Genomic DNA, 15,679 nt, shown 5'->3' on the forward strand with positions numbered 1-15,679 from the left:
ATGATTATCTGAAATATGTAATGTACATAAATATTTAGACCCATACCAGTACACTCCAAATTCAGCTCAGATGCATTTTGTGTCTTTTGATCATGTTAAGACTCTTCCTAGAGCTGGCTGTGTGGCCAAACTAAGTTCCCCAGCAAGTAGGGTCTTGGTCCAAAAGGACTCTAACATAGCTTTATCAGAGTTTCTCTGCAGGGATGGAATGTTTGCCAGAAAGAGATCTCTGCAGTAGTCCATTAATCCGGCCTTAATGGTAGTGTAAGTAGTAGGAAGCCACTCCTGGTATTTGAAGGTATATAACAATCAGCTTCATGGACTCCGAGAGCAGACAAAGATATTTTTATATGCTATACATTCGTAGGTATGGACACACACCAGTACAGCATGGTGAATAACAAAGACAATGAATGGATGATTAAAAAAAACATTATGCCTAAATGTGAAGCATTGTGTCTGGGGAAATCAAAGTACCACCTGGCTTATTCCCTCCCTAAGGTGAAGCATTCTGTTTGGAGCATCAAGCTATGGGGATGCTTCTCAGTGTTAAGAAGTGGGAGATGGGTCAGGAATGAAAGGAATAGTGGATAATACAGAAGCCCATTGCAGATCTCAGAGTCCTCATCCAGTCTGAGAGAGCTAGTGTAAAAGTTCTACTCTGCCCGCCAATAAATGATCTCTGTCATCTACAAAGCATTGTTACTATTGCCCCACAAAAGACGTTCCCCTTTTCTGAGCAAGGGGAACAACTACTTCAAAGTCCCAAAGTGAGTCACGTAACCGAATGAAATGTTTGCATTCAATAAATTGGCAAACATTAAAAAAGAAATTGCTTGTGTGTAGATCGATGGCAGTTGTTTTTAATCAATTATAACAATGTATTTTACTTAACAACAATTGTCAAAACCTAATAGGTTTTTTTAGAATTTCTGAAAGCACTATATAATGCTCATTAGCCTACAAAATAAATACACACTGCACCCCAACCAACACCTCATAAATACATTTCTGAGCACAGCTATTTTCAGAAAAGCTTACTTCTAAATTTAGTTTTTTACATGTGTTTTTTGGTGTTGATGAGTTACTCTGATGGGACAGTGAGCTGTCTTTTGTCCAGATGCACAGAAAGATAGATTGGACATATTTTCAATACCCTGCTATTGAGTTTTGTATTGATTGTAGGGCTGTAGCCACTGTAATCTGGTCACTCTTACTTGAAAGAATAACAACATCAATCACAAATTTGCCAATGGCACAACACTGGCAAATCTACATCTCAGCGAACTGCTTCAAGAAGTCCCACACAGATAGCAAGTTAGCACCCGTAATGGAAATACCGGATGGGAACTCCGTAACTAAATTTGACTAATCCCTGATAGCCCTTACATCAGAAACAAATCTCAGCTTTGTTATGTGCTCTTTATATATAACTTTCAGTCATCAATTTTAATTATAGAATCAAAGGCAACAAGAGTTATACTTACATTTAAGGCAAACCATTTCCAAATTATTTGAAACATCCTATAGATAGATACTTTTTGATAGATACTTTTTGCCAGTAGAATGTAAAATGTATCATACTTTCGTAACTGAGGTATATATTTTACAAAGAGCAGATATTAACACCTTCCATTTACTGGTTTTACAAAAATGACTCTCACAGAATTGAACATTCTTAGCACATAATTTTGGCTCATGAATCACAAACATCGCTTATTTTTGCACCTGCTCGAATTCCTTTTTGATACAAGCATGATTTCCTGTACTTTCTAACACATCTGTATATATGATCTGAACACCTCAAACTTAGATTAATCTGTCCATAATACTTTCTGCCGGACTGCGCAAGCGGATCTGGCTAAGAAGAGCGAATGTCTCTTACTGAATGACTGACTGACTGACTGAGTCACTGACTGACTGAGTATACCTTGTTAAATAGGGTAGTGGTTAGAGAAGCGTACTTGCCAACTATCGGTCCCGAGTTTGTATCTCCTCGCAGACGAAGCCAAGTACGCATTAAGAGTTGTTCCGTATAGACAAGAACTTTGCTGGCAGTTAAGGGTATATTATGACTGTTTCTGGTGGATTGCGTTTTGGGTCAGGATAGACAAACATAGACTCACCTAAAGGATTATTAGGAACACCTGTTCAATTTCTCATTAATGCAATTATCTAATCAACCAATCACATGGCAGTTGCTTCAATGCATTTAGGGGTGTGGTCCTGGTCAAGACAATCTCCTGAACTCCAAACTGAATGTCAGAATGGGAAAGAAAGGTGATTTAAGCAATTTTGAGCGTGGCATGGTTGTTGGTGCCAGACGGGCCAGTCTGAGTATTTCACAATCTGCTCAGTTACTGGGATTTTCACGCACAACCATTTCTAGGGTTTACAAAGCATGGTGTGAAAAGGGAAAAACATCCAGTATGCGGCAGTCCTGTGGGCGAAAATGCCTTGTTGATGCTAGAGGTCAGAGGAGAATGGGCCGACTGATTCAAGCTGATAGAAGAGCAACTTTAACTGAAATAACCACTCGTTACAAACCGAGGTATGCAGCAAAGCATTTGTGATGCCACAACACCCACAACCTTGAGGCGGATGGGCTACAACAGCAGAAGACCCCACCGGGTACCACTCATCTCCACTACAAATAGGAAAAAGAGGCTACAATTTGCACGAGCTCACCAAAATTGGACAGTTGAAGACTGGAAGAATGTTGTCTGGTCTGATGAGTCTCAATTTCTGTTGAGACATTCAGATGGTAGAGTCAGGATTTGGGGTAAACAGAATGAGAACATGGATCCATCATGCCTTGTTACCACTGTGCAGGCTGGTGGTGGTGGTGTAATGGTGTGGGGGATGTTTTCTTGGCACACTTTAGGCCCCTTAGTGCCAATTGGGCATTGTTTAAATGCCACGGCCTACCTGAGAATTGTTTCTGACCATGTCCATCCCTTTATGACCACCATGTACCCATCCTCTGATGGCTACTTCCAGCAGGATCATGCACCATGTCACAAAGCTCGAATCATTTCAAATTGGTTTCTTGAACATTACAATGAGTTCACTGTACTGAAATGGCCCCCACGGTCACCAGATCTCAACCCAATAGATCATCTTTGGGATGTGGTGGAACGGGAGCTTCGTGCCCTGGATGTGCATCCCACAAATCTCCATCAACTGCAAGATGCTATCCTATCAATATGGGCCAACATTTCTAAATAATGCTTTCAGCACCTTGTTGAATCAATGCCACGTAGAATTAGGTTAGTTCTGAAGGCGAAAGGGGGTCACACACAGTATTAGTATGGTGTTCCAAATAATCTTTTAGGTGAGTGTATTTGCTGCCAACAACATACAGAAGTTATGTTAGCCTTAACTGAAACTTTATACAGTTATATTGCGACTGTTTCTGGCAGGGAAAAGTAAATCTTCAGTCTCGCTAGCAATTGCAACATTTTTATGATTATTCCTAGGAAGTTAGTAGATCCTAGTAAGCCTATTACTAACTAATAAGCTGTTAAAACGGCCAGTGGCAAAAGCAATACAGTCCATAGACGCTATGGTGGAGGTAAACGTAATAAGAAACGTTGATCAGTTTAACACGATCCTAAATGGAGTCAAGTGGCTGCTGAAACATGTGATCCTTTGGTGTAGTGGTTAAGGACAGTGCCTCTCATGTGGAAGACCTAAGTTTGAATCTACTGAGGGCAATGTCATTTATTATTTCTGGTAGATTCCATTCTTCTCTTGTCTTTTCACTTGATGAAAAGGTTAGTTATCGTCACCTTTATTGATGGTTATTGTATCAATGTCATTAACGAATGAAAGAAAAAATATGTTCTTATGCCATGAAATGAAATAGCTTTTGCAGACTCGCTAGCAATTTTTCAATTCTTATGACAATTCCAGTAAGTTAGTGGATACCTGTAAAGCCTATTAGTGGCTAATACATTATTAAAATGGCGGAGGTGAACTTTGTAAGAAACGTTAGTCAGTTTAACTGTATCAATGTCATTCACGAATGGCCAGACTTTTTATATTTTGTTGCAAACCATAGTAGGTTTGCTCTTTTAAGGGTGTGTTATGTTTGTCCATGTGTCCCTGGGATTTTAATTTTTTTTTAGGAAGTCACCCTTGGGCATTCACAACACGTAGGAAAACTTTGTCTAAAAGAAATAGATAGAACTGAGTGGACCACCCACTGTCTTTTTGTATTGGTTTGTTGTCAGCTAAGCGGTTCTTGAGGCAGGAAAATTCAGTTTAGGGTGTTTGGGGTGTTATATTTCATTTCTTGGGTCCAGGTCAACCCTTTTTCCCTAACCCCTTTAATGGCCAGTATGAGACATTACTTTTTTCTTTGCAACTCTGCTTAGAAGCATCCCAGAGTCGCCTCTTCACTGTTGATGTCGAGACTGGTGTTGTGGGTACTATTTAATGAAGCTACCAGTTGAGGAACTGTGAGGCATCTGTTTCTCAAACTGGACACTATTGCATTTGTCCTCTTGCTCAGTTGTGCACCGGGGCCTCACATTCCACTTTCTATTCTGGTTAAAGCCAATTTGCACTGTTCTGTGAAGGGAGTAGTACACAATGTTGTAAAATATTTTCAGTTTCTAGGCTATTTCTTGCATGGAATGCCTTCATTTCTCAGAACAAGAATAGCCTGAAGTGTTTCAGAAGAAAGTTATTTGTTTCACCCTATTTTGAGCCTGTAATCGAACCCACAAATGGTGATGCTGAAGATACTGAAGTAGTCTAAACAGTTTTCAGTGGTGGTAACATAATCGTGAAAGGATTTTCAAATGATGAATTAGCATTTCAAAATGATAAACTTGGATTAGCAAACACAATGTGTCATTGGAACAGTGATGGTTGCTGATAATGGGCCTCTGCACGCCTATGTAGATATTCCATAGAAAATCAGCCATTTCCAGCTAGAATAGTCATTTACAACATACAAAATATCTACACTGTATTTCTGATCAATTGGAGTTCTTTGTTTCTGGACATTTTGAGACAGCACTGGAACCCAGAATTGCTGATGCTGAAGATACTGAACTAGTCTACAGAAAGGCCAGTTCTATTGCTTCTTTAATCAGCACAACCATTTTAAGCTCTGTTAACATAATTGCAAAAGGATTTTCTAATGATCAATTAGCTTTTTAAATTGATAATCTTATTTGAACACAACGTGCTGTTGGAACCTAGCAGTGGTGGTTGCTGATAACGGGCCTGGGTCTATGTAGATATTCCATTGAAAATGGTATCCAGCTACAATAGTTATTTACAACATTAAAAATGTCTACACTTTATTTCTGATCAATTTGGTGTTATTGTTATGGACAAAAAATGGGTCTGCGAAACAAAACTACATAAAGGTTGGGTCTGGGAAACAAAACACAAAATCACCCCAAAGCCACTTGTTTCCTACCCCAGGTCTATGGTATTACTTGCTGCGATGCTGATCATTTTAATAATAATAGAGTTGGTGAGTGAAGTCTTCACTACCCATACTCTTCCACAGAACACCTTGCAGAACAGTGTGAATCGAGTGGGATCCATGCTGTGAAGTGGTTGTTAATGACAGTGTTGTTGGTGAGGACATTCACACTCCCAAATTCTCTGAAGGATGATGTGAGCGGGGCTTTCCCTGGGGGTTATATTGTTTCTGAAAGATGTGCAGGACATGATCGAGGAGAAGTTTGATCTTGGACAGGAGATCCTCTCTGTACTCATTTTTAATTGAGTGTTGAAGTGGAGGCTTGTGCTCACTAGCTGGTATTGGTTTCTTGGCATCGCTCTGGAAAAGTCAGGGTTGCAGCCAAGCCTACCTGAATCCCCAGAAAAGTCTCTGCAAGCGAGTGTGCAATGCCAGCTCAGTCATCTGATGGATGGCCTGACATCAGTTGACCGTTTCACTGATATCAGGCAATCGATATCTATTGGTCTTTACCACCAGAGCATCAATAATGTCCTATGTAGACAATGACAAAGGCCTCCTACCTTCAATGCATTTTTGTGTCGCCTCACTCACTTGCCACTCTCCTGCCTCTCACATCCCACCACTCCATTGGTACGGCCTCTCTGATGAAGAGTTGTTGTATATGGACAGTGGTGGTTGGCTGTAGGATATAACGGTCTGCTTTTATGTGGCACATGTGTAGGTGATGTCTTTCTTTTTGTTTTGAAATTGTGATGGTTTGTTGAGCTAAATATTTATTGTTTTGTGTTTTCATTAGGCCAGGATGTATTTAATGGGTATTTCATTCTCATTTATTGATATAGACCTATAAAAAGAAAACAGTACAAACTGGTTGGGTGTTTTATTTGTCATAATAATGGTTTTATGCACACTAAACGTGGTCACACATCAATGGCTGATGCATTCAATTATAATTTTGTTAATATACCATACAGGGGTCCAGCAAAACTGCAGTACAGCCGTGTCTAACACCCTATGTGAAGCATTTTTTATCATATATTTTTGCTGTGGGATGATGAGAAAATGTACACCACATGTCATGCAAGCCTTTTCATGACTGTCAATTAGACCTATACATCAGAGATTCAGAACCGCCCTGATTATACATTTTTAAGACGTGCTGTTGCTGTGGGTCCTATAAATTGTATGTACGGATGTATGTACAGTATGTGGGTCCCTGGTTTCATTGTGTATCCAAACATTGCTAACAAGGGAAAAATATTCCTTGGATATTTATGAGTTGTAATATCTTTCTTGCTAAAATGAAATATTATACAAACACTAAGAGTATAAGAAATAAACAAATGATCTACATCTATCCAATTACTGTATTTCAGAGAGATATTTGTCTTCAGTTAAATGTAGTTATAGAGCAAAAAAACACTTCTTAGGAAAATTGTTAAGAAAGGCTTATACACTGTAATGTATTGTGATGGTGTTACATTTTGCACTGGGATATTTCACTATATTTTCACTCAGCCAGAAATGGTACTATGAAAATTGAATTCAACTTTAGAAAATCAGGTAAAGGCAACTTGGAGAGCCAAAGTTTCTTTTCTTTTCTTATTTTTCCTTCTACTTTAACATTATTTCAGAATTAAAAACATAAGGTTTTCTGCCCTCTGGGAACCGGAGCTAACTACTCCTGAAAAATACAGTGCTTATCAGAATTCCCTTGGTCAAGTTGAGCATAAAATAATATGATTTTATTTATATCAGCTTGATCTAACACTCAAAATGTGAAAGAAATGTATTTAGTATACAGGTGCTGGTCATAAAATTAGAATATCATCAACATTTTTATTTATTTCAGTAATTCCATTCAAAAAGTGAAACTTAATATTATATTCATTCATTACACACAGACTGATATATTTCAAAACTTTATTTCTTTTAATTGTGATGATTATAACTGACAACTAATGAAAATCCCAAATTCAGTATCTCAGAAAATTAGAATATTACTTAAGACCAATACAAAAAAATATTTTTAGAAATGTGGGCAACTGAAAAGAATGAACATGAAAAGTATGAGCATGTACAGCACTCAATACATAGTTGGGGCTCCTTTTGCCTGAATTACTGCAGCAATGCGGCGTGGCATGGAGTCGATCAGTCTGTGGCACTGCTCAGGTGTTATGAGAGCCCAGGTTGCTCTGATAGTGTCCTTCAGCTCTTCTGCATTGTTGGGTCTGGTGTATCGCATCTTCCTCTTTACAATACCCCATAGATTTTCTATAGGGTTAAGGTCAGGCGAGTTTGCTGGCCAATTAAGAACAGGGATACCATGGTCCTTAAACCAGGTACTGGTAGCTTTGGCACTGTGTGCAGGTGCCAAGTCCTGTTGGAAAATGAAATCTGCATCTCCATAAAGTTGGTCAGCAGCTGGAAGCATGAAGTGCTCTAAAACTTCCTGGTAGATGGCTGCGTTGACTTTGGACCTCAGAAAACACAGTGGACCAACACCAGCAGATGACATGGCACCCCAAACCATCACTGACTGTGGAAACTTTACACTGGACTTCAAGCAACATGGATTCTGTCCCTCTCCTCTCTTCCTCCAGAATCTGGGACCATTATTTCCAAAGGAAATGCAAAATTTACTTTCATCAGAGAACATAACTCAACAGCAGTCCTGTCCTTTTTGTCTTTAGCCCAGTCGAGACGCTTCTGACACTGTGTCTTGTTCAAGAGTGGCTTGACTCAAGGAATGCGACAGCTGAAACCCATGTCTTGCATACGTCTGTGCGTGGTGGTTCTTGAAGCACTGACTCCAGCTGCAGTCCACTCTTTGTGAATCTCCCCCACATTTTTGAATGGGTTTTGTTTCCCATTCCTCTCCAGAGTGCAGTAATCCCTGTTGCTTATACATTTTTTTCTACCACATCTTTTCCTTCCCTTCACCTCTCTATTAATGTGCTTGGACACTGAGCTCTGTGAACAGCCAGCCTCTTTAGCAATGACCTTTTGTGTCTTGCCCTCCTTGTGCAAGGTGTCAATGGTCGTCTTTTGGACAGCTGTCAAGTCAGCAGTCTTCACCATGATTGCATTGCCTACAGAACTAGACTGAGAGACCATTTAAAGGCCTTTGCAGATGTTTTGGGTTATTTAGCTGTTTAGAGTGTGGCACCAGGTGTCTTCAATATTGAACCTTTTCACAATATTCAAATTTTCTGAGATACTGAATATGGGGTGTTCATTAGTTGTCAGTTATAATCATCAAAATTAAAAGAAATATACACTTGAAATATATCAGTCTGTGTGGAATGAATATATACATTATACAAGTTTCACTTTTTGAATGGAATTACAGAAATAAATCAACTTATTTATGATGCTTATGGGTAACTCAGAACTAAGGGATGTGTGAAAACACCCTCAGGCTCCCAACAAAAATACGTAGTTTACACAAATGCAAGTAGTCATGCATACACACAGACACGCAAATACACGCAAGAAGGGACAGTTTCCCTCATCCCCATGCCCTATCTTTCCAGGAACTCTTATTACCAATAAATATAATTATATTGAACAACACAAATCATCTTGGTAATTTCATTATAGAGGTGAACTGCCAATGACTTCCGTCTTTGAAATGGTTTTACTCATACGAGCATAATTTATTTTAATGAGAGTCATCATTAGACTTACATACCCATTCTATCTATTGGTGAAAATCAGTTTAAAGTTGTTTCTTAATCATGATGACATTTGACATTTCCGAAAACTGTCATACTTCCTCTTCGAAAGCTGTCCCCTGATACACAGTGATACATACTGAAGTTTAATACCCTAACATAATTGTAATTTGTGTTTTCTTCTTGTTCTCTTCACAGGCAATTTCATTTCTCACACCTTTGGCTGTGATATTCGTCGTGAAGATCATTCGGCGGACAGATAAAACTGAAATTAAGGAAGCGTGTCTTGGTATGTATGTTCTAATCCGCATCCTACAAAAAAGCTATGGGAATGATTACATTTGTGGTTTTAATGCAGCTGGAAATTCAATGGTTATAACGCCTCCCTGAACATCCTGTAGGAGGAATAGTAGTTGCTAAGGTTACATCTAATGTCAAACTATATTTAACATCTTTAATAAGGTGTGCTACATCATCCTCAGTTCATCCTCAGTTCTTCATGTTTACCTTTTTCAATCTTGTAGAATATAGAATATGTAGAATGTAGAATATTTTTCATGTATAAATATTGTTGGGCTTGCCAAATCTGTTGCAAATAATGATGCTAATTGTTGGTCCTGTAAATTACTGTGTAAAGGCTTTTATGACATACACGTGGTACAACAAGTTTCCAAAAGGGGTGTTTAAAAAAGGGACATAGGGCCAGTAGTTTTTCCAGATCTGGTAAACTTACTACAGTAATTTAGGTAAAACTCCAGTCCTTAAATTAATATATGTAATTTGTCTGTTGTAGAAAGGTTGAACATGAGCAAAATCGGGGGAGGGGTTTCAATTCACAGACTCAGATAAAGCAAGATGATTGATCAATTAAACCCACCAGGCTGAGCTTGCTTTATATGGGTTTGTTTTATGTATTCCAGGCCAATGCAACTCCAGGCATATTTCAAAATCACTGTCTGTCAGCAATTATGTCTATTTATTAAATCCAGTCAATCATTTTGGACTGAAAATGTATTAATACACTAGTCAGACCAAATGTGTTCCCATTCCCATTCTGTCACAAAGCAGCTAAACAACAAATATTAACACTTTTTTTACCCTGTCAAATAGGCTTGAATGTACAGTTTTGACTGCATTTCTTTACGTTTTTCTGAAAGCCTTTTCATGTTGAACAGTTCACTAGTACACCCCAATTATATAAGGTTGTGTCTGTTGGGTGCCATGTGTCATGTGACAGGAAACCAAAACACATGGCAGTAACCTAGCCAAACATTTAAATATTAACCTAGTGGTCGTCTCCAGCACAGACAAATTGGAGCTGTGCTTCCAAAAAGGTAACTCATCCATACACTGGCAGTGACATCTCCAGGACATAAACCTCATATTTAGATAATGTTGATGTATATAGATGCATCATTACAATGATAGTATAACGCCATCGTTTCAAAAACATAAAATATATATTTAAGAAAGCTTTTGACCTTTAGCACAGTTTATAATTAGGTGTAGCCTGTCCCGGGGGCGTGAAGGTGACCAGTAGGCTTGATACTGTCCACCCTTACTGTCTTGCCAGGTGGGCTCTCGTTGCCACTGGGATGCCCTCCCTCCAATGCCTTTCGGGGGAAGAGTCACTGGCTTGTTGTTGACTCTCTGTTGCGCACTTGTGCAATTGGGCTGTACGCTGCTAGCAATACTCGGCCCTCATTCAGGGGTGTTGCGGTTGGTGGGTGTCCCTTTGGTTGATGCCTGGCAATGTGGGTGGATTGATTTCCTGCCTGTTGGGCCCTGTCCGGGGCCTCCCCCGGGTAGGGCCACAGTGTCACCGGACCCCCCCGTCTCAGTTCCAAGGTGTTACGCTGCTATATTATTGTGCTGGGGGATATGAGGAATGCACTACTAACTTTTTTTCAGTCTCCTCCAGTTTTAAATTTTAGGAGGAGATGAGGTCCTGGTCCACATCTGCGGGTTTACCTGGTTTGGGGGCCCCGTTGCTGTCCCTGTCCTTGTCCACCTGGTCATACTTCTGACCTAGTCTAAAATCAAATAGACTCTGGATTTAGCCCAGAGAAATGTATTTATTATTCCAATTGGACTCTTAATGTCTCACCCCTCTGGTCACCCCTGGTCACCCCTCTGAGCCTGGGTCCTCTCTAGGTTTCTTCCTAAATTCGACCTTCTTAGGGAGTTTTTCCTAGCCACTGAAATTCAACACTACTGTTGTTTGCTCCTTGGGGTTTCAGGCCAGGTGTCTCTGTAAAGCACTTTGTGACAACTGCTGTTGTAAAAAGGGCTTTATAAATAAATTTGATTTATTGAAATAAATTTGATTGATAGTCCAAGGCGAACTAACCGTGTTCCTGAATAGCTACCTTCCTGTATGTTTTCTCTCCAACCTAATTTAGCACACCTGTTTCTAATGATTAGCTGGATGAAGAGATATCAAGTTAGTCATAAGAGTGATTCACTTCTACTTCTTTTTCTTCTCATAATGAGGCAGAAATATCTTCATAAGGTTGGAAACTCAGGGTATGTTGTGTGTATGAGACTGGATATTTGAGGACATCATAACTCTTTGTTGTAACCCATTAACAGCCCATAATTAAGTTGGTCATTAAGTTGGGCATACTGGATCATAGCACACCTAAATTATTCAATGAATCCTTTGGAGTAAAATGAAAAGTCAAATCGATTTTATCATTCATAAAGAATTTATAGCTTAGCACTTCAGGATAATTAAACCTTTACAAGCTCCTGTACTATGCTAATAAATATTTTATATTCAACTGTTTTACAATGTTCATAATATGGATAATTGAGTTGAGTTGTATTTTAAAACATTTGGTTATTATAAAACACTATACATACTTAAAAAAAATAAAATAAACCTTTTATTGTTGTTTATACAAACAAATCTTTAGAAACATTTGTAAGGCTAAATATATATTCTAAATAATTTAATAAACGAAGCAATTCCCAACAATAACTATTAGTGTAAGTGAGTAAAACACAGTGTACTAACAAGGAGGTGCAGCGGATATAAAAAGTCTACAAACCCCTGTTAAAATGCCAGGTTTTTGTGATGTAAAAGAATGAGACAAAGATAAATCATGTCAGAACTTATGCAACCTAGTTATTGTGAGTTTTTTATTTTTCCCCCTCAAAGATTTAAGTTTTTTTTTTTCAATTGAATTGTTCACGTTATAGGTCCCATTAAAGGTGGAAAAGTTCTGACATGATTTATCTTTGTCTCATTCTTTTACATCACAAGAACCTGACATTTTAACAGGGGTTTGTAGACTTTTTATATCCACTGTAGATCTAGCCATTCTCTATGATTCACTAAAATCGGGGTAAATAACTAGATTCAGTCCCAAGCCAATTATTTTTGGATGGGTTATCATAATTGTAAAAGGTAATTTGAACACTGCAAATTGACATCAACTAATCCCAAAAATAGATTTTATTTCAAATGAACAATTTCTTACCTTGATTACATTTACACAGTCACATAATGTCAATTTTTGTGGGGAGCGGGGTGGGCATACTCAGGAAAAGATATCCTAAATTAAACTTGCTTAGCAGAATTTGATTTGATTTGAATATCTTGTGGCCTTAAGTAGTTCAGTGGAGTAATCCCCAGGCAGCAATTCTGAAGCAAGATTTGATACTGTTATCATGTGCTTCGTTGTTTATTGTGTAATTTGATGATTCTATTGATTTCCTTCATATAGTGTTTTTTTTGCATTTGGGTATTTATGTGTGTTTTTCAGCCCTTCAGCAAGTTTGTTAAATGAATCCTAATTGTGCCAGGGTCATTGATTGCCGAACCTTTAGCTGGGATCCCACCCTCCATTGGTGCCTAAGGGGTAACTGAATATTGCAATATACCCATTTCCAATATAATTACTTTCTGTGAGTTGGGAGAAAAACAAATGGAAATATGCCAATAAACATTTAGCAATAACTGACTTCAACGTAATTATATTGTATTGTCTGCATTCACTATACCAGTATTGGAAGCACTTCACCAACTGTAGGGCATACTGTACATCTTTGCCAGATGTGTAGTTTTGTCAGCTTGAAAGGTTATAACAAGTCAACATGTGCCTTAGTACCATAGTTTTTGTGATTTGCGTCTATTAGTTTCAGATCTTGGAACACGGCAGTCAATGTCTACACCTAAGGCTTTGAACTGCTTTTCCCAGGGCTTTCTATTTCACATTTTAGAAATGTAATGAGTAGTCATCCTATAGAAAATACTTCACCAGCATTCATGACATGCTGTTCTTTTGAAACTAATGTCCTGCTATTCTTTAGTAAGTACTTAGTAACACTTGTTACATATTGTAAGTAGTCTGTTTTATAATGCTACTACTTCTGCAACTGTTATAAGTAAAATGATGACCCATCAAATCATGGAAGTTAATCATGAAACTGCCACAAACAATTGGGTTTTCCTAGGTTGGGGACGTTGTTTCTAGAACTTGTGGCAAGAACAAAATGTGTCTTCTTCTCTTACAATCAGCTCGGGCTCAAAACCACATGTGCATTTGTCAAACTCTTAAATGACAGCAAACATTTAGCCTGGGGTAGGAGATAGCTGAACCATTTTCTTAAAAGTTGCAACCTAGTTAACAGAAGGACTCAGGTATGAAAACTGTGATGAACATAACCTGTAGTAACTGAAATGCAGGTAGGGCTAGAATCCAGCAGCTCAATCTATCCAAATGTAGAGTGACACAATTTTACATTTACCTTTTTTTTAATTTATCCAGAGCAACTTAATAAGTGCATTCTTTTTGAGGTCAAATAATGCAAAGAAAACAAATTCATTTTTCAACTACAAAATACAAATGTTTTAATTTAGGAAGGGTTCAGAAATCAATATTTGGTGGATATTTGGCAGCATTCATGCATCTTGACATGCTCTCTACCAGTCCGTTACATTGCTGTTGGGTGACTTTATGCCACTCCTGGCCCAAAAATGTAAGTAGCTTGGCCTTATTTTGATGGCTAGTGACCATCCATCTTCCTCTTGATCAAATTCCAGAGGTTTTCCATGGGGTTCAGGTCTGGAGATTGGGACTATGACAGGGTCTTGATCTGGTGGTAATTTGTTTGAATTTTATACTTGGAAGCTTGGGTGCCTTAATGCCGAACTAGAAACTAATTTTGGATTGAACTTAGTGCTGTAGGTGGGTGTATGGGTATATGGGTATTTAATGAGAATCAGCAGGTCTATCCATAGACCATGACATTTGTTGGGTGATTGGGGACAGATTGAGTTAGGCTCAGATTAAACAGTGTATTTTGTGTTTAGTTGTTGGTAGAGGTCCCAAAAAGCATGTTGGATGTCATAAAATCTAATATGTTTTAGGATGGACAGTACAGTATTCAGCAAGGGGTCAGTTGTTTACAGGATAGTCATGAGCATAAAGATGAATGAAGGGGGAACCGGCAGCATGTTTTCATATGTACACAGACTAGGAATTTGCCCAAAAATAAAACCCTGTGTTCTCATTATGTCACTGTAGTATTAAAGTAATTACATTTTGGGTGTTGTTTTAACACTCTATCGTGTAAAGCCTTATTTACATTTTGATCCTTGAAGATGAAATATTGATTGCAGAGGAACGAGAAGGCAACTGAAAGAATTTCAGACAGCATGTCTGTATTTAATGCAGTGCAATGTAAAGGTTGTGCTTCAAATGAATTTCTAACAGGCATGCGTCTTTACATGGCTTACTGACTCTCAGCTCACACCCAATGGGTTTGTTATCACTGGATACAGACCTACCCTTACTTCAGTTCATCAAAATGGAAGGGTCATCCAGTAGAGGTTGATGCAGGAACAGGACTCCTGTGGGTCCCTGGATTCTGTGGACGAACCGGATTGAAATGAGTGTGTTGGGACAGAATAGGATCAGCAGTCCGCAGGAAGGGGCAGTACGGGTATATTAAACCTTCATGCACATTATTTTATTTATAAATTAAATATAGTAATAGATTGCAGTCTCGTCCTAAAACTGCATCAGCTGTTTCCACTTTTTTTGGGGGGACAACTTGAATGGCGGACACAAACTGCAGATGGAAAAAGGTTTTTAATTGGTTTACTGGAAATTGTACTTGGCAACAATGCAACTGAATAGCAACCTTTATATACATATAACATTATCCCTAATGTTTCAATTGGCCTTTTTTGTAATTGTTTTACATTTAAGACAAAAACAACACATACATTATTTGGAATATGTACCATTTTGTTATTGTCCAATTACAATGTCATCAATGTGCCACTAACCAAAATTCTGGATCTAGCCATTGGGGTGCTGATTTATTGGGGTTACATTCTTAATGAATTGAAGATGGCATTACAATCACTGATCTCAAAGTAAAACTGAGGAGATAGTATGCAGCAAACAGGTAGGCTTTCTCTTTTGCTTAAAATCTGAATGGAGTTGAAGGTTTGAAACATAGTTAAAAGTTTGTTTTCTCATTCTCAGTTGGCCTTAGCATTAGGTAAGTAGCTTAATCATCTTTCAGTTTGATGCAG

General features: G+C 38.4%; 1 protein-coding gene across 1 annotated transcript in view; it reads left to right on the forward strand.

The window, feature by feature from the left end:
- plpp4 (phospholipid phosphatase 4) overlaps positions 1-15,679 on the forward strand; it is a 109,475-nt gene that overhangs the window by 38,690 nt on the left and 55,106 nt on the right. Inside the window, exon 3 of the mRNA XM_013134201.3 lies at positions 9,325-9,415. Within this exon, the coding sequence (XP_012989655.1) occupies positions 9,325-9,415 (91 nt within the window). The remainder of the gene's footprint in view (positions 1-9,324; positions 9,416-15,679) is intronic.

This window comes from Esox lucius, chromosome 6 (assembly GCF_011004845.1).
Source record: "Esox lucius isolate fEsoLuc1 chromosome 6, fEsoLuc1.pri, whole genome shotgun sequence".
Lineage (NCBI taxonomy): Eukaryota > Metazoa > Chordata > Actinopteri > Esociformes > Esocidae > Esox > Esox lucius.